Consider the following 18,907-nt stretch of genomic DNA (forward strand, 5'->3'; position numbering starts at 1 on the left):
AGAAGTTAATCTGGGTCCAAAAATTAGGGAGAGAATATGTGGTTAAGCACGTGGGCTTTGGAGTCAAGCTTTCTGGGTTTACATCCAACTTTGTACCCTTCTTAGCTGGGTCACCTTGGGCAGGTTGGCTAACTTCTGTCAGCCTCAGTTTTCTCATTTACAAATGGGAATTATGACAGTATTTACCTTGTAGGGTTATCTTGAAGATTAAATGAAATAATGTATCAATATTACTTAGGCGGTATTCAATAAAAGGTAGTCATTTGAATTTGTGTTACTATTTTGTCAAAGTAACTATTTTGTCTAATGAGAGGGCTACTCTCTACCAGTTTTTCTTCTCTGATAGATTGAGAGAGAAAGTGTTTGGGAAATACATTCATCTTTGTCCATTTGGGGTGAAGGCTGGTGATCTCACCCTCTGGTCCAGATCCTGCAGTTACTTGCCTGCCGGAGCCGTTCCAGGCTCAGGATGTTCTCCACCTGCAGCACGCCTCGCGTATACTTCTCGATGTACGTCTCCCCGTCTGCTGTGCCTTCGTTCTCACTCCTCGCTGCCAGGAGAGCCAGAGTCTCCCGGTCCTCAATCTCCTCTGTTGCCTAACGAGACAAGAAGGCAATTAGAATACTTTTACCTGAACAACATTTTTCTCAAAACGGTGGTGAGAAAATGATTTAAACGTTTTGAGATTTAACGCATTCTCCAATACTCACATTTTGATATTTTTTAAAAGTAATACATACTTTACCTTTGGTATGTTGGATACTATTTCATAGGTTACACCACAGGAATAAAATATATTCTTCAGTGATATTCTCCTCTTTAAACTCTGGGTGAAACTCTGGTAGAAAAGGAAAGCTGAATTAAGCGATGTGGAAAACAGAAGTTATTTAGTATTTTACAAATTGTAACAGCATCATCAATTACTACGTTTTTGATATACACACAACACTTAGTAAAACAGAAAAAAACTGAATGGAAAAATCCTTGTCTCCAATCCTGAAGAACAATAACGTCCAGCTGTTATTTAGGGATCAGACTGCAGGATTTGCAGCCGATCCAGGGTTTTTCTGTGGTTGCTCCTTTTTCCCACTTGCCATCTTTCTACTTGATCTTGTCAGGGTTTAATGAATCTATCCTGGCACAGTCAGAAGTCAACTCAGAGGATAAGTTTTGCTGACAGCACCTCTGAGATGAGATCGGGGGAAGCACTAGGATAGAGATTTATTTGGAGCCTACCTTTGTCCTGGTTTTGTCATTAACCCTCTTGGACCAGGCGCTTAACCTTTTTCAAACAATAAAATGTCATAACTCCACTGCCTCCTAAGATTATGGGCCACAAATCGGTCAAGGTGGAAAAGTCCTTTGGTGGATGACATTTACCCCTGCTATCCTCATACCCTGTTATCTTGGATAAATGAGAATCAGATTATAACCTGGTAGCGATTTGCACAGCCACTGTATTAACACCCCAAAACACTACTTTGTGATAGAGAGAAGGAAAAAACTCTGTGCTCATGTATGAAACGGCACAATCGGGCCCTGCTACTACCTGTTTGTTGTAAATATTGGCTGCAATCCGTTTCCGTAACACCAGCTCCATAGCAGCCGGGTGGCTGAGCTGGACTGTGGTCTTCACTATCAGGTAAATCCGTTCATTTTGTGGGGTGACCCTATTCAAGTGAACGGAGTCATGCACCGAGGAGTCCCAGGAGGCTGTGGCTGAAACCTAGGGATGGGGGAAGGATGGGGACATGGAAACAAGACAACTCAGGTGGAGCAGTTTTATGTCATGCACTAGAAAGAAAATAAATGCCACTCTACATTGAATCACAGAGGTTTTTCCTCGCCTTTTTAAAAAAGATATTTATTTATTATTTATTTTGGCTGCGAGGAGGGGTCTTAGTTGCAGCATGCAGGATCTTTAGTTGCAGCACGCGGGATCTTTAGCTGTGGCACATGGGCTTCTTAGTTGCGGCATGCATGCGGGATCTAGTTCCCCAACCCGGTATCGAACCCAGGCCCTCTGCATTGGAAGCACGGAGTCTTACCCACTGGACCACCAGGTAAGTCCCTCCTTGCCTTTTTGACAACACACACATTCTATTTTTTAAAGTTCCCAGTCCTCTTTCCCAAAGTCCAGACCACAGCAGTTTAATGGGCAGAGAGGCCCATAGGCATGTGCATTAATCTGAAGCCCTTTAAGAGATTCTTAAAGGTCAGTTACCTCCTCATCACTGTGCTTTATGATGGGCAGGTAGAAAAACTGGCTGCCATGCTCCTTGGGGAGGATGGAGTTCACGCCCGATGCATGGGGGCCCACAAGCTGCTCATTGGCACTGAGGTCATCCGCTGACCAAGTCCAGGGCACAGAAGCAAAAGTGGGGGAAACAGATTTTTTAAGCAAGCATCCAAAATTTTTAAATATGCTTTTTACAGATGAAGTTTACATGTAATGCAATTTTATTGAGTTTTTCATTCCTGCAGTTGAAACAGCAACTCCACTAACTACAACAGCTTCTATCCTTTACAGAAACAACTCCAGGAGCCAAAAAGGTGCCTTTGTGACTCTCCTATAAATGGACTGAATATATTCTATATGTAGTCCTGGGAGCAAATATTTTCACTACATAAACACACCTTAGAATTTTGCTGCTTTCTGTCAATTCCTCCTTTAACGTAGTGTTAAGTTTGTGGTCCTACTTACATAACTTACACTAAATTAGAGATGTGAGTGGTTATCGCTTCTCGGCCTTTTGGCTCAGATCAAGTGTAGAGATTTGGATGGTTAAATTATCAATTTAGAAACAAAGTTCTGAGCACTTGGGAGAAATGTGAAGCCCATCTTTTTCCAATGTCCTACCCAGTGTAGGATTCACCCTTCACAAATCTCTGTATATAGTCATCCAGTCTTTGCTTGTATAATGGAGAACCTCCAATAATGGGGAACTCACCACTTCATGAGGCAACGGTCTATTTCTAGGCTTTTAAAAAAACTGTTCATATGAAGAGCCAAAGCCAACCTCCTGTGTCTTCCATTCATCCATTACTGGTCTTCCCTCCAGAAGACAGGTTTTCAGGCTGTGCTTTGAGGATCCCAGGGGCCCTGCAGAAAGGCCTGCCAGAGCCTGCCCATCCCCAAACTCAGCAACTCTGCTTCCGTATTCCACACATGGGGTTCCATTCACAAGTTCATACTGAAAATGGATTTTACTGCTAAAACACATTGAAAACCCTTGTTCTGTATTCGCCCAGGTTCAATCTAATTTCTACAGTAAAGGACAACCCTTCATGCAGGGTTACAGATGATCGTGTTCTAGAAACAAAACAAATGGGGGTGGGGTGGGGAGCAAAGGGCACCAGTCAGAAATGCAGATTCCTGGGCACCTGCAATGCATAAAGATTCAGATCTCTAAGGGTGATTACCTTCTCAAGTAATTTCCATGTCCATTACTGTTTCAGAGCAATAACTGCTCTCATGCCTTTGTATGCAATTCTCAATCTCTCAAGTGCTGTCTTTTTAAGAATAAATTTCCACATCTGTCTTCTAGTGATTCGACATGTCATGGCTTTATATATTTGGTTGGAGTAAAAATGTCACCTAAATATGGCATGTGCGTGATTAGGCAAGTGATTTAATGATCAAAATACTGCAGGTCTGATTAGATTACAAACCTAATGCAATGTGATAAGCCTTGGAATGTCAGGTTCAAACTTACCGTTCAAATCAAGGAAGAGAACAGGTATGTGGGTTTCCATTCCAGGTGGTGGGATCCTAAATTTAATAACAATATTTAATCATAACAAAATATGTGTTTTACATCTTGTTAAATAACCAAACACGACAGAGGCATGAAAGCAGAAGAGAACCACTGTGGAGTCAGATACAGGTTCTACAAATGAGATATTTTCACAGATCTTGTCAGCCTTCTTAACACAAATCATGGGAATTATGTGACTTATATAAAGAATTATAGTCATATGAATTACATGTAATTAATTGAAACACAGATTATTTGAAGCCTTTCTGAGAATAATTCTAGTGATGGGAAGAAGGGTTAGAGGAGGAACAGGGGACAGGATCGATTTGCCTCCAGAGCCCAGGATCCCATGCTGTTTCTTCTGGGCATTAGGACTGACTGATCAATCCATTGACTGACTGATCATTGTGGATGTAGTGCTTAAGTGCTGACTCTCTGTTGAGTCAAAATAAACAGGCAGGAGGGCAAATAAGAAGACATATTTTCTGCCCTTTTCAAGTATGCTCTGGAAACACCCTTCTTTCGACCCAAGATATGAGAATGTCTGGAGATCAGGTAATCATGTCCAAGGTGCTCATGCCAAGGGCTGGAGGGCTGTCTGTCTGACTCCTGGCCAGTGATAAGTGCTCGCTGGCTTCCTGTGAGTGGAAGATGGTTGCAGTGGGCAAGAAGAAGACAGAGGGGAGTACTAGGGCTGGGTGGCCCTTCCCTGGACAGCTCACAGTACTTAACATTTTCTGTGACAGTCCTGGCAGGTCACTTGCATGACCCGCCACAGACCACGGCACCATCGTCAGGCCTGCCCAGAAGGAAGGGCGGACTCACCAGTCGGCAGGCGCCCCGGGGATCCCGCTGCCCGGCGCAGGCACCAGCACGGCATTCCTCTCCTCCGTCAGCCCCACCCACTGCTCCACCAGACGGGCTTCCCGCTCTACGTCGTCCTCTGTCTTCTCTGTGGGACAAAACGAGGGCATGAGCGCCAAGAGGGAGAAAGGACAGTTTCTAAATTTAAATCTATTTGCACTCAGTGGTACCCACAAGTGCCTTAAACATCCACGGTGTCCCAAATAGGGAATTGAGGCTTTGAAGTTTAAGACGGAGCACCCAGACAAGCTCAGAGAGGCTAGGACACTAGCCTAGCAGATCATAAACCCAGGAAGAGTGGAAAGAGCGTTGGAACAGGGATTAGAAGACTTGGGTTATTTCTCTAGTTCTGTAATTTTGGAAGGTCGTTCAACAGATGAGTCTTAGCTTCCTAATTTGTCAAATAGGGTTAATACAAGTCATGTCTACTTCAGGCACCTGTCAGAAGGATCAAGTGCAATAATGGATGTGACATTGCTTCATAAAACCACACATCATTTTATAAGGATAGAGGATTAAAAAACACCATATATTGCACTCTGCAAAACTAACTTGTTTTCCTTCATGCTCGTTATGAAAGGGATTTTATTTGATCTATTTTGCAATCCTCTTAGCCTAGTTCAACTCTGGAGTTACCTGGGCACAGGCAAAGTGAGTTTTCATTAGCAGGTTGAGTACACACATACACACACTGAGGCCAAGAGCAGAACGCGGAGGCAAGATGTTTTATTGGGGAAGGACTTTCGCCGACTTCTGCATGAAGTGGATTCACATTCAGAATATGTCCTTCGGTGGAGAACCAACCACACTGAGTGAATCGTTCACTCAGGATGAGAAACCGGGGTTTTACTTTTTGTTTTTAACTCATTTTTACTTATTTATTTTTGGCCGTGTTGGGTCTTCGTTGAGCTGCACGGCCTTCTCATTGCAGTGGCTTCTCTTATTGTGGAGCACAGGCTCTAGGTGCGCGGGCTCAGTAGTTGTGGCGCACGGGCTTAGCTGCTCTGCGGCATGTGGGATCTTCCCGGACCAGGGCACGAACCTGTGTCCCCTGTATTGGCAGGCGGATTCTCAACCACTGCGCCACCAGGGAAGCCTGAAACCAGGGTTTTAAGAGCAGATTTCTGCTCTAGAATCCAAGTGGCCATTGCCAGCGTAAGCAAACTGAATCCTCGGAGCTGGGTGGTGGCGAGTGGACCTGCAGGCCGGCTTCAGGCCATCCAGAAGGAGCCAAGAGCATGGCTACCACCCAATGGTAGCCACAGCCCACCTGCCAAGTGTCGTGGCTTCACAAGTGACCCTTTAGCTGCTGTCAGTTCCAGGTTCTGAGCCTGGAACACCTCATGGGGAGATGTCGATATTGATGGCATTTGAATTCATCAAAACAAAATCTGAATTTAACGTTTAATGTCAGTTAACTCAAGTAATGAAACATTACTTTCAAATTCAGAGCCTGCTTAAACACTGTACACTAATGATTCACTAATATCTATAATTGTCATGGGGGTCAAAAAGCTAAGACACAGCAGTCCAGCTAAGGGAGGAAAACAGCCTACCACTACTGTCTAGAAGTGAAAAAACTACTCCCAGCCAAGAGTTTAATCTCACATACCTTTTTTTTTTTTTTTTTTTTGCGGTACGCGGGCCTCTCACCGTTGTGGCCTCTCCCGTTGCAGAGCACAGGCTCCGGACGCGCAGGCCCAGCAGCCATGGCTCACGGGCCCAGCTGCTCCGCGGCACGTGGGATCCTCCCGGACCGGGGCACGAACCCGCGTCCCCTGCATCGGCAGGCAGACTCCCAACCACTGCGCCACCAGGGGAGCCCTCACATACCTTTTTTATTGCTGACTTTTTTAATCTGTTCATCTAGGTATTCTCGCCGTTTAATGAGGGCATCAGACCACCTCTCTCTCACACAGTTTAAGTCTTCTTCCTGGCATCAGGGAGGGAAAACATTTTCCTGTAGAGTACACAGATAACTATTTCTTTTCTTAAAAAAAAAAAAGATGTTTAAATTGATTAGGAAACTTTTCATTAGGAAAGGCCATTGAACATTGCCGTGTGATTAATATGCAAGAAAGCAAAGAGCCCTCAGGAACACTGCATGCTGACTGAGGATCCCATGACTCAGAAATCAGAGCCCCTGGATTTCCAAAAAGATAATTATACTTAAAAGCAAGAGAAGCTCAAACTACACCAGCTGTTGGATGAGTCTTATATGGTATGGGCGTGCATGTATGTAAGTTGTAGCTATTCGTTTGAAGGGTTTGTGATTCTAAGCAGAAGGACACCAGAAACACAGCCCGAATCACAAAGCAGCAAATGGAATGGAAAACGACAGGCATTTTCATCATTCAGAGCTCGATGGCTGGATAAGATGTATTTTCTGAAAGGCAAAGAATAGATCAGTGGAGAACTTTTCAAACTTGCTGCAAAGGTTTTACCTCCAACCGCTACCATGAGGCTAACCGAAAACTTCCCATGCAAGAAGCCAACATGCAGTCAGCCATGCTGAGAACTCCCAGAAGCAGCCGCTGGACTCAACTGTGAACCACGTGGCAGCAAGCGCACAGACAGCCACAGGACGTTAGTTAATGGCGTTGCTGAGATCCAAGGGGATACTGGTATCTCCCCTACCATTTGTTTTTACTTGCTTGTTTTCTTTCTTAGTAAAATTATGAGGTGGGAAAGCCACCTACCAATTCTATTCAGGATGCTCTTTGACTCGCCTAATTCCGGCCTAACCCTTAAGACGTTACATTAAGAGCAGACACCTGAGAACTTCTGAGGCTTTACCTACAATGGACCCACATTTTACTTATAGGAAGGCACACCAGGAAAATATGCTTTTAAAATTTATGTAGAGAATCACTACAAAGACTGGGAACCAACCCAGAAAAGTTCATCTTGGTTTGCCACCTTGACCATTACTGTTATCCCACATTCCATGGACAGTAGGCCAGTCAGCCCTGACTAGGTAAAACTTCACGTTTGCACATATTTTTTCTCCCCTAGATTTCCAAAAAGAGATTAAAGCTCAGAGCTAAATTCTCCAGGTTATGAATAAGATTGGCCTTAAAGAGAGAAGAAAACTGGCTAAACAAAACCATGGGCTTAAAATGTCGTCAGTTTTCCTAACCGGCAAAAGTCTTTAAAGATACAATGGCACGTTAGAACAGTATTACTCTCTTAGATGTAAGGAGCTAACTGCAGGTTCACATAGGAAAGACAGGTCTACTTAAAGGTTATGGATGATAACTACAATTCGTAAGATCACCAATTTAATACAGCGAGAGTGGTCTTATTAGAAAGGCTTTACGAGCCAGCAATTTGAGATGGCGTAGCAGAAGTGCAGCATCTGCTTATAAATTGTGAACTGACGGGGAAATCTATGGAAATAGTATTGTATCCCTGATTACACTGAAAGCAAATCAAAAGCGAGTGAAAACTGCCTATTCTTGCTCTCCGGTCCTCCCTTCCTCCTCCCTGCCCTCGGCTTTGCGAATGCTGGCCATTAGCAGCAGCTGTGCCCCATGCCACAGGATTGACAGCAGCAGGAATACCTGATAACTATCCATATCATCACCATCCTCATCATCTCTCTGGGAGGGAAAAAATAAACACAAAGGACATGCATTTTTTTTTTTTTCTCAAACAGCACATAAGGAAAATAAGTCTTTAAGCTTAACACACACATTACAATGGATAGCACACACAACATCGGCATAATAAAACATTTAACCGAATCTCAAAAAGCGGATGTAATTCACTTGTCCATAATTACTTAAAGAATTTAAGATTTAATTTTTTTCTTTAATAGAGAAAGCAGTCATTTAAAAATGGGAACGCTCTCAGATTCTCTTAGCTGGGGGTTGGATACAACCCCGCTGGGTCAGGCCTTATGGCACCGTTATGCAAACAGTCGCTATTTGTTTCTGGGTGAGCTATTTGACTGAGATTTAGAATGGGCAGAACTAGAAAGGACTTGAGGGAGTCTCTTGGTCCACCTCCTGGTTTTAGCTGTGAGGCAGCTAAGGCCTGAAGGATGAAATGACTGAAACCAAGGTTCACACAGATAGTGGCAGGGTCAGGACTGGAGGCCAGGTCTGCGCCCTTGTCCCTGCACCACACCACTGTCACTGTGAAATCATCACAGGGGAAGACCCACCGGGAAGCTAAGACTCCACGTACAGTCAGCCCTCCTTATCTGCAGGTTCCACATCTGCAGATTCAACCAACCACAGAACTTTCCTGATCGGAGGGCCGAGTGTACTAGGCCATTTTATATAAGAGACTTGAACATTCTCAGATTTTAGTATCCAAGTGGGGGAGGGTTCTGGAACCAATCCCCCCAGATACCGAGGGAAGACTGTAGAAGGTTCTGTATACTGTACCACCACAGTAAGAGCACAGCCCAGTATTTTGAATACATGGCTCTATCATTATCCACTGTTGGATATGTCAGTATCCATGCCAATCAGGTGAGAAAAATCAGAACTGTCCTAAACCCATGGCAACATTTTACAATAATTACATAAACTAAACATTTTGGCAAAACATTTGCAAAACAAAATCATCGTGTGGGAATAAAAAAAAAGGGTTTTAGTTGAGACAATTTTCCTCAGAAACAAGAATAAAGAGGGAACTCCCTGGCGGTCCAGTGGTTGGGACTCTGTGCTCTCACTGCCGAGGGCCTGGGTTCAATCCTTAGTCGGGGAACTAAAATCCCACAAGCTGTGCAGCCAAAAAAAGAAAAAAAGAAAGAAACAAGAATAAAGAAATCCCCATTTGTAGAGAATATCCATCTCTATGGAGGCAGGTTCTACTCAAAATGAATACTGGGTCATGTAACAACCTTCTTTCATTTTTCTACGGTTATTGGAGGGTTAATATTAAAAAAGGAACTGGAGTGGCCTAGTCAGACAAAAGACAAACTTTTTTTTCAAATGCCTTAAAAAATATAATTACATTATTTTCATATCTAAGTATACTTCAAAATATACTGCCTTTTAAAAGTGCTTTAAAAATACTGTTAAGATTATTCTCTGTGTAGACTTTAAAATAAACTTTAGTTTTAGTTTGGTAACCATCATTTTCATTTGGATAACTCTAACTTCAGTAGTAAGCCCACTACTGAAATAATTTTTCTCAAATTAATTCCTCCTATTAATGAATAAAGTACAAACAGCTCTAATTTATCATTATCTTTTAGGCTAAGAAGATACTTCTATTCATCAAAAACTAGCTTGAGCTTTCACGATGTAGAACTGTTGTGACATCAGCATATTCTGGATTGGCTCAAGCTACTGCATCAAAATAATTCTTTTTTTTTTTTTTTTTGCGGTATGCGGGCCTCTCACTGTTGTGGCCTCTCCCGTCGCGGAGCACAGGCTCCGGACGCGCAGGCTCAGCGGCCACGGCTCACGGGCCCAGCCGCTCCGCAGCACGTGGGATCTTCCCAGACCGGGGCACGAACCCGCGTCCCCTGCATCGGCAGGCGGACTCTCAACCACTGCGCCACCAGGGAGGCCCGCATCAAAATGATTCTGAAGTACTATGTCAACAACAAAAATGGTACTGGACATGACCTTGAGCATGGCAGCAAAGAAAAATAAAAGCTTTAAAACAGTCACAGTTTAAATTTGCATGACAGATACTATAAGAAGAGCATTCAGCACTGGGGGAAGGCAGATATCTGAGAGCTCAAATTTTGACAAAAATCAGTTTTAACTCAAGAGGTATAGCTGTTTTTAAAAGTGCAAATGATCAATCCTTGCAATGTTCATCAAACAGGAATAGTCAGCCAGTTGGCGATCCATGTTCATAGGTCATAATTCACACACACAGATTCAGTTTTATCTAAGATCAGAGATTTATTAAGCCACAAAATTTTATGGCAGAAAGGGACCTCAGAGAATTATTACGTCTACCTCATCATTTCAGAGGAAAGAAAAGGGGAACTCGAAGTTTAAATTACTCAGTTAAGTCAAACAAAACTTAAGAACCCAGGTCTCCTCACTCCAAGTCTGTGCTCTCTACCAGGCCCTGCAGTTGCCCCCGGGGCTGATGGCCAAGTCGGGGACAACCCAACTTCCCCTCCACATACAGCGAAAAGTCTGGTGGAGAAGCCTCCCTGCAAACAGCAGACTCCAGCCTCACAACTCCATTCATACTCTTCCCAGGCCTTGAGTCGGAGGCAGTTCTGGCCTGGGATGAGGAAGGCAGTGTCTGACACAGCTGTGCCTGCCTTACGGCCCAACAGTCCAAGCCAATGTTTCAGTAAAGTCTTCGCTGCCATGAAGCCAAAAGGAAACTGAGATGGAAGATGAACCCTTCTCAAGATAGGCTGGGCTTACGCTCAGACTCTACAGAGAAAAGTTTTCTCCCCATCATGACAGGGAGTGTGTTCCCCCTCATGTGTGGCAGTGAGAGAACCGGAATTCAATGGTCTGATTCTTCCCAGTCCCTAATTACATCTGATAGTAAAGTGGGGACTTGGTGAGGCACATGCGTTCTTTCAGGCCCCTGGGGACAAGTTCCTGATCTTACAGTTTATTGTGACTGGTAAATAAGATGAGTTCTTAGCTGGTTCCATCTTTTAATTTTTTTTTTTAAGTGAGAAAAGAAGGTTTAGCAAAAGGAGATTTAATGAACAAAAAATGATCATGAGGACAACTTTCAATTAAAAAGTAAAGCTTTCAGAGAGCTGGTTAAGTATGCCAGTGTATGGGGGCAACTTTCTATTAATAAAAGTGGATCAGGCCAAAGCCAGCAATATCAAACACCCAACATAATTTGGGCCAGATATAAAATAAATCCTGCTTAAAGTAAATGAGCACTGTAGCATTGATGTGTGTTTATAAATAAAATTATTATTAATCGGCACTAAGCCAACACAGTAATTTAAACCTAGCAAAAAGGCAACGGACGGAAATATGGATGGGGTGGCGGAGGCCAATACGTGCTTAAGGCAAGGAGTTCAGTTATATTCCTGAACAGGTCTCCGTCACAGATCACTGACCACCTTAATTCTACACTAACCAATCTTTGTTAAATACTGTTTGCAATCTGTTGGTCTCACCTGGTAACTGTCCAGCCCTCTCTGGAGCTTGGTGGACCTGGCGGTCACGCAGCCAATGGAGATGGACAAGATAGCTTCGACCATGAGTGGCAGTGTCCCAGAACGCTGGACAGGCTTCACTGTGACTTGCACTCTCCGGGAATGACCCTGCAGGGGCGGGGGTGTGATGCGGAAATGGGGGCCAGGAATGGGGATGGGGAGGGATGGATGGGGGAAGAGGATCAAGGAAGGGGAAAGAATTAGGGAACAGAGAGGCAAATAACTAGAAAATTCCAGAAACTGTAAGAGTGGGACAGAGAGAAAACACAAAACAAGCAAAGACAAACCTAGTACCTGTCTGAGTTGAAAGACACCCCCTGTGTTGACATCTTTTGCCTGGTGAAGCTCCACAGCGGCGTACTCCCCCAGCTCATTCAGCTCTAGTATGGAGATCCACATCTCTATTCTGCGAGTAACCTCGTTCCACCTGCAGAAACACGTTCCAACCAACGACCATGTCACTGTCCGGGACATTATTAGCAACAGGAAGAAGGCCCCAGTCCCTGAGCACTTACTATCCGTGAGGCACTGTGCTATGTGTGTCACATAGATTATTTTCTTGTTTAACACTCAACACAATCCTGTGGTATGGGTTCTTTTCATTTATTTTATTGATATATACCTTATATGCAGTGAATTGTCCCGATCTCAGGCGTAGACTTGGAGGGATGGTGACAAATGCATACACCTGTGCATACACCTGTGCATACACCCGCCATCACCACAGCAGGTCTGCTCAGGCCCCTTCCCACTCAATCCCCACACCACCTGCAGCAGCTGTGTAACCTCACAGACTAATTTTACCTGCTCTAGAATTTCATAGAGATGGAATCATGCGGTAGTGTACTCTTCTAGGTCTGGCTCCTTTGATTAAGAACAATGTTTGTGAGATTCATACACAATATGGAAGAGTGGGACAGAGTCCTTTTTTATTGTTGAGTAATATTCTATTATATGACTAATAACGCAATTTGTTTATCAAACATTCTCACACTGCAGGACATCGGGTTGTTTACAGTTTGGGGGATATCATGAATAGAACTGCCATAAACATTCATGTACCAGGCTGCTTATGGACTTATGTTTTCATTTTTCTTGGGTAAATACCTAGGAGTGGGATTGCTGGGTCACGGAAGAGGCAAATGGTCAACTTTAAAAGAAGATACCCTTCTGTTTTCTTCTATAAGCTTTATTTTTTTTTTTAATTTTTTAACATCTTTATTGGAGTATAATTGCTTTACAATGGTGTGTTAGTTTCTGCTTTATAACAAAGTGAATCAGTTATACATATACATATGTTCCCATATCTCTTCCCTCTTGCGTCTCCCTCCCTCCAACCCTCCCTATCCCACCCCTCTAGTTAGTCAAACCAACGAGCTGATCTCCCTGTGCTATGCGGCTGCTTCCCACTAGCTATCTATTTTACGTTTGGTAGTGTATATATGTCCATGCCACTCCCTCATTTCGTCCCAGCTTACCCTTCCCCCTCCCCATATCCTCAAGTCCATTCTTTAGTAGGTCTGTGTCTTTATTACTGTCTTGCTCCTAGGTTCTTCATGACCTTTTTTTTTTTTTTTTCCCCCTTAGAGTCCACATATATGTGTTAGCATACAGTATTTCTTTTTCTCTTTCTGATTTACTTCACTCTGTATGACACACTCTAGGTCCATCGACCTCACTACAAATAACTCAATTTTGTTTCTTTTATGGCTGAGTAATATTCCATTGTATATATGTGCCACATCTTCTTTACCCATTCATCTGATGATGGACACTTAGGTTTTTTCCATCTCCGGCCTATTGTAAATAGAGCTGCAATGAACATTTTGGTACATGACTCTTTCTGAATTATGGTTTTCTTAGGGTATATGCCCAGTAGTGGGATTGTTGGGTCCTATGGTAGTTCTATATTTAGTTTTTTAAGAAACCTCCATACTGTTCTCCATAGTGGCTGTATCAATTTACATTCCCACCAACAGTGCAAGAGGGTTCCCTTTTCTCCACACCCTCTCCAGCATTTTTTGTTTCTAGATATTTTGATGATGCCCATTCTGACCAGTGTGAGATGATATCTAATTGTAGTGGTGATTTGCATTTCTCTAATGATTAATGATGTTGCAGATTCTTTCATATATTTGTTGGCAATCTGTATATCTTCTTTGGAGAAATGTCTATTTAGGTCTATTTAGGTCTATTTATTGGATTGGGTCGTTTGTTTTTCTGACATTGAACTGCATGAGCTGCTTGTAAATTTTGTATCCATTCAGCCAATCTGTGTCTTTTGGTGGGAGCATTTAGTCCATTTACATTTAAGGTAATTATCGATATGTGTGTTCCCATTCCCATTTTCTTAATTGTTTTGGGTTTGTTATTGTAGGTCTTTTCCTTCTTTTGTGTTTCTTGCCTAGAGAAGTTCCTTTAGCAGTTGTTGTAGAGCTGGTTTGGTGGTGCTGAACTCTCTCAGCTTTTGCTTGTCTCTAAAGGTTTTAATTTCTCCATCAAATCTGAATGAGATCCTTGCTGGGTAGAGTAATCTTGGTTGCAGGTTTTTCTCCTTCAACACTTTCAATATGTCCTGCCACTCCCTTCTGGCTTGCAGAGTTTCTGCTGAAAGATCAGCTGTTAACCTTATGGGGATTCCCTTGTGTGTTATTTGTTGTTTTTCCCTTGCTGCTTTTAATATGTTTTCTTTGTATTTAATTTTTGACAGTTTGATTAATATGTGTCTTGGCGTATTTCTCCTTGGATTTATCCTGTATGGGACTCTCTGTGCTTCCTGGACTTGATTAACTATTTCCTTTCCCATATTAGGGAAGTTTTCAACTATAATCTCTTCAAATATTTTCTCAGTCCCTTTCTTTTTCTCTTCTTCTTCTGGAACCCCTATAATTCGAATGTTGGTACGTTTAATGTTGTCCCAGAGGTCTCTGAGACTGTCCTCAGTTCTTTTCATTCTTTTTTCTTTATTCTGCTCTGCAGTAGTTATTTCCACTATTTTATCTTCCAGGTCACTTATCCGTTCTTCTGCCTCAGTTATTCTGCTATTGATCCCATCTAGAGTACTTTTAATTTCATTTATTGTGTTGTTCATCGTTGCTTGTTTCATCTTTAGTTCTTCTAGGTCCTTGTTAACTGATTCTTGCATTTTGTCCATTCTATTGTCCATTCTATCTCCAAGATTTCGGATCAACCTTACTATCATTATTCTGAATTCTTTTTCAGGTAGACTGCCTATTTCCTCTTCATTTGTTAGGTCTGATGGGTTTTTATCTTGCTCCTTCATCTGTGGTGTGTTTTTCTGTCTTTTCATTTTGCTTATCTTACTGTGTTTGGGGTCTCCTTTTTTGCAGGCTGAAGGTTCGTAGTTCCTGTTGTTTTTTGTGTCTGTCCCCAGTGGCTAAGGTTGGTTCAGTGGGTTGTGTAGGCTTCCTGGTGGAGGGTACTAGTGCCTGTGTTCTGGTGGATGAGGCTAGATCTTGTCTTTCTGGTGTGCAGGTCCACGTCTGGTGGTGTGTTTTGGGGTGTCTGTAGACTTATTATGATTTTGGGCCGCCTCTCTGCTAATGGGTGGGGTTGTGTTCCTGTCTTGCTAGTTGTTTGGCATAGGATGTCCAGCACTGTAGCTTGCTGGTCGTTGAGTGAAGCTGGGTGCTGGCGTTGAGATGGAGATCTCTCGGAAATTTTTGCTGTTTGATATTATGTGCAGCTGGGAGGTCTCTTGTGGATCAGTGTCCTGAAGTTGGCTCTCCCACCTCAGAGGCACAGCACTGACTCCTGGCTGCAGCCCCAAGAGCCTTTCATCCACAGGGCTCCTTAATTTGGGATGATTGGTTGTCTATTCAGGTATTCCACAGATGCAGGGTATATCAAGTTGATTGTGGAGCTTTAATCCGCTGCTTCTGAGGCTGCTGGGAGAGATTTCCCTTTCTCTTCTTTGTTCTCACAGCTCCCAGGGGCTCAGCTTTGGATTTAGCCCCGCCTGTGCGTGTAGGTCGCCGGAGGGCGTCTGTTCTTTGCTCAGACAGGACGGGGTTAAAGGAGCCGCTGATTCGGAGGCTCTGGCTCACTCAGGCCCGGGGGTAGGGAGGGGCACGGAGTGTGGGGTGGGCCTGCGGCTGCAGAGGCCGGCGAGACGTTGCAGCCTGAGGCGCGGCTGTGCGTTCTCCCGGGGGAGTTGTCCCTGGATCCCGGGACCCCAGCAGTGGCGGGCTGCACAGGCTCCCCGGAAGGGCGCGTGGCCAGTGACCTGTGTTCGCACACAGGCCTCCCGGTGGCGGCAGCAGCGGCCCTAGCCGCTCTGGGCGGCCCTAGCCACGTCCGTCTCTGGGCTCCGCACCCCTAGCCGCGGCTCGCGCCCGTCCCTGGAGCTCTCTCAAGCAGCGTTCTTAATCCCCTCTCCTCGTGCACCAGGAAACAAAGAGGGACGTAAAAGTCTCTTGCCTCTTCGGCAGTTCCAGACTTCTCCCCGGACTCTCTCCCGGCCAGCCGCGGTGCACCAACGCCCCGCAGGCTGTGTTCACGCCGCCAACCTCAGTCCTCTCCCGGCGCTCCGACAAAAGCCGGAGCCTCAGCTCCCAGTCCCGCCCGCCCCGGCGGGCGAGCAGACAAGCCTCTCGGCTGGCAAGTTCCGGTCGGCCCGATCCTCTGCGCTGGAATCTGTCCGCTTTGCCCTCCGCACCCCTGTTGCTGTGCTCTCCTCCGCGGCTCCCAAGCTCCCCCACTCCGCCTCCCGAAGTCTCCACCCGCGAAGGGGCTTCCTAGTGTGTGGACACTTTTCCTCCTTCACAGCTCTCTCCCGCTGGTGCAGGACCCGTCCCTATCCTTTTGTCTCTGTTTAGTTTTTTCTTTTGCCCTACCCAGGTACGTGGGGGGTTTCTTGCCTTTTGGGAGGTCTGAGGTCTTCTGCCAGCGTTCAGTAGATGCTCTGTAGGAGTTGTTCCACGCGTAGATGTATTTCTGGTGTATCTGTGGGGAGGAACGTGATCTCCGCGTCTTACTCTTCCGCCATCTTCCCGGAAGTCCCCCTTCTATAAGCTTTATAGTTTTATCTTTTACATTTAAAGTCATGCTCCATCTCAAATTAAGTGTTGTGTCTCCTGTGAATTAAGATTAAGGTTGTTTTCTTCCATAAAGGTGCACAGATGTTTCAGTCTCATTTGTTGAAAAGACTTTCCTTTCCCCATCGAATTTTTCCAGGGCCTGGTAGTTCCTTTCACCATTCCCATTCACAAAGGAGGAAACAGGCTCAGAGAGTCCTTGTTCTTCAACCACTGTCCAAGGGTGAGCCTTGACCCTGCGTCTAAAGCCCTCAGCCAAGCACAAACCTGTCATGCAACGTTCTTGTCTTAGCATGAAGGGAATCGACTTCCCAGACAGAGCTGCCGTTCCCGGTGCACCGGTGGCCCCACACTTCGATGGCCAATGCTCCATCTGAAATGAACTCCAGGAATTCTTCCGTTACACTCACCACGTAGTCCTGGGATACGCGGGGGAGAGGAAAGGGTGACAGGAGTTAGGCAGAAAGGAATCTGTGAAATTTCCTTTTTAACTTTCAGCTGTATACAGAGTCATTTCAGAGCACACTAGCCTGATCCCAACCTTAAAACCATTGCTGCTGTTTCACAGAAAACCGCAAAGAAACCAGAATATTAGATGGGAAGTGATATTCTGAGGTAAGTTAACTGAACTCCTTTTTTTTTTTTTTTTTTGCGGTGTGTGGGCCTCTCACTGTTGTGGCCTCCCCCGTTGCGGAGCACAGGCTCCAGACGTGCAGGCTCAGCGGCCGTGGCTCACGGGCCCAGCCGCTCCGCGGCATGTGGGATCTTCCCGGACCGGGGCACGAACCCGTGTCCCCTGCATCGGCAGGTGGACTCTCAACCACTGCGCCACCAGGGAAGCCCTGAACTCCTTTCTTTAATAAATGAGGACACTGAAGAAAGCAGCAGCCCCACATCGCACTGCTTGTTGGCTGCAGAGCTAAATCTGTCCTCCCTTCCTCCTGGTTCACTCTCTTTTCCCTGAGACCACTCTGACTTTCAGACAGAACAGACCAATCAGCACAGCAAAAAAAAAAAAAAAAAAGGAACTTCTGATTGTTCCTTGCTATGGCTTAGAAGATCAAAACAGAATTAAATTTTATACGATTATCTCCAAGATTCTGCACTCTTACTCTTAAACCCTCCCACTCCAACTGTTTGTTGTGAAATACAAACAGATGAGCATGAGGAAACGGGTGCTGAATAGACGGAGCAGTGAGGCATCACCTGGAACAAAGCAGCAGGCGAGGAACCATGTGGACTTCCTTCCCATTAGTGGAATCTCAGGTGACTCTAATTTCTCGAAAGGGCTGCGCTGTATTGGTTTAACCTTATACTACCTAACTTCTTATTTTATTTGGAGACAGAGCCAGAATTTTAAAAGGAAAATAAACTTCACGACCAATTAGCACAAACTACGCATTTTAGAGGTTAAAAAAAACCCCAAAAAGACCCCAAGGTTGGGCTTCCCTGGTGGCGCAGTGGTTGAGAGTCCACCTGCCGATGCAGGGGACGCGGGTTCATGCCCCGGTCCGGGAAGATCCCACATGTCGCGGAGTGGCTGGGCCCGTGAGCCATGGCCGCTAAGCCTGTGCGTCCGGAGCCTGTGCTCCGCAACGGGAGAGGCCACAGCAGTGAGAGGCCCGCGTACCGCACACAAAAAAAAACCAAAAACCCAAGGTCACACAGCGAGTCCAAAGCCTCTGAGACTAGCATCTATTAAACCAGTTGTTAACTAGGATGTACTTAAAATCCAGGTTTCATCCTTCTAAATAAGCAGCTTTTTGGATCCAAAGAAAGATGGGGAATATTTAAAAGAGTATTCAGAGAACCATAACGACAACAACAACAACAAAAGATTAATAAAGAATTAAGAAACAGACTTGGTGAATACAGGTAAAAATAAAAAGTGGGCTATTCTCATCAAAATAAAGACTTGACAGGGGACTTCCCTGGCAGTCCTGTGGTTAAGACTTCACCTTCCAATGCAGGGGGTGCGGGTCCGATCCCTGGTCGGGGAGCTAAGATCCCACATGCCTTGGGGCCAAAAAACCAAAACATAAAACAGAAGCAATATTGTAATAAATTCAATAAAGACTTTAAGAATGGTCCACATCAAAAAAGATCT

General features: G+C 44.7%; 1 protein-coding gene across 1 annotated transcript in view; it reads right to left on the minus strand.

Moving 5' to 3' along the window:
• The window catches only part of KIF13A (kinesin family member 13A), a 217,866-nt gene that overhangs the window by 15,019 nt on the left and 183,940 nt on the right, over positions 1-18,907 (minus strand). The window contains 11 exon segments of the mRNA XM_067752073.1: positions 441-597; positions 747-839; positions 1,551-1,727; positions 2,226-2,350; positions 3,718-3,773; positions 4,585-4,711; positions 6,457-6,556; positions 8,187-8,225; positions 11,705-11,851; positions 12,038-12,170; positions 17,068-17,219. Of these exon segments, the coding sequence (XP_067608174.1) occupies positions 441-597; positions 747-839; positions 1,551-1,727; positions 2,226-2,350; positions 3,718-3,773; positions 4,585-4,711; positions 6,457-6,556; positions 8,187-8,225; positions 11,705-11,851; positions 12,038-12,170; positions 17,068-17,219 (1,306 nt within the window).

The sequence above is a fragment of the Pseudorca crassidens genome, chromosome 10 (genome assembly GCF_039906515.1).
Source record: "Pseudorca crassidens isolate mPseCra1 chromosome 10, mPseCra1.hap1, whole genome shotgun sequence".
Taxonomy (NCBI): Eukaryota; Metazoa; Chordata; class Mammalia; order Artiodactyla; family Delphinidae; genus Pseudorca; species Pseudorca crassidens.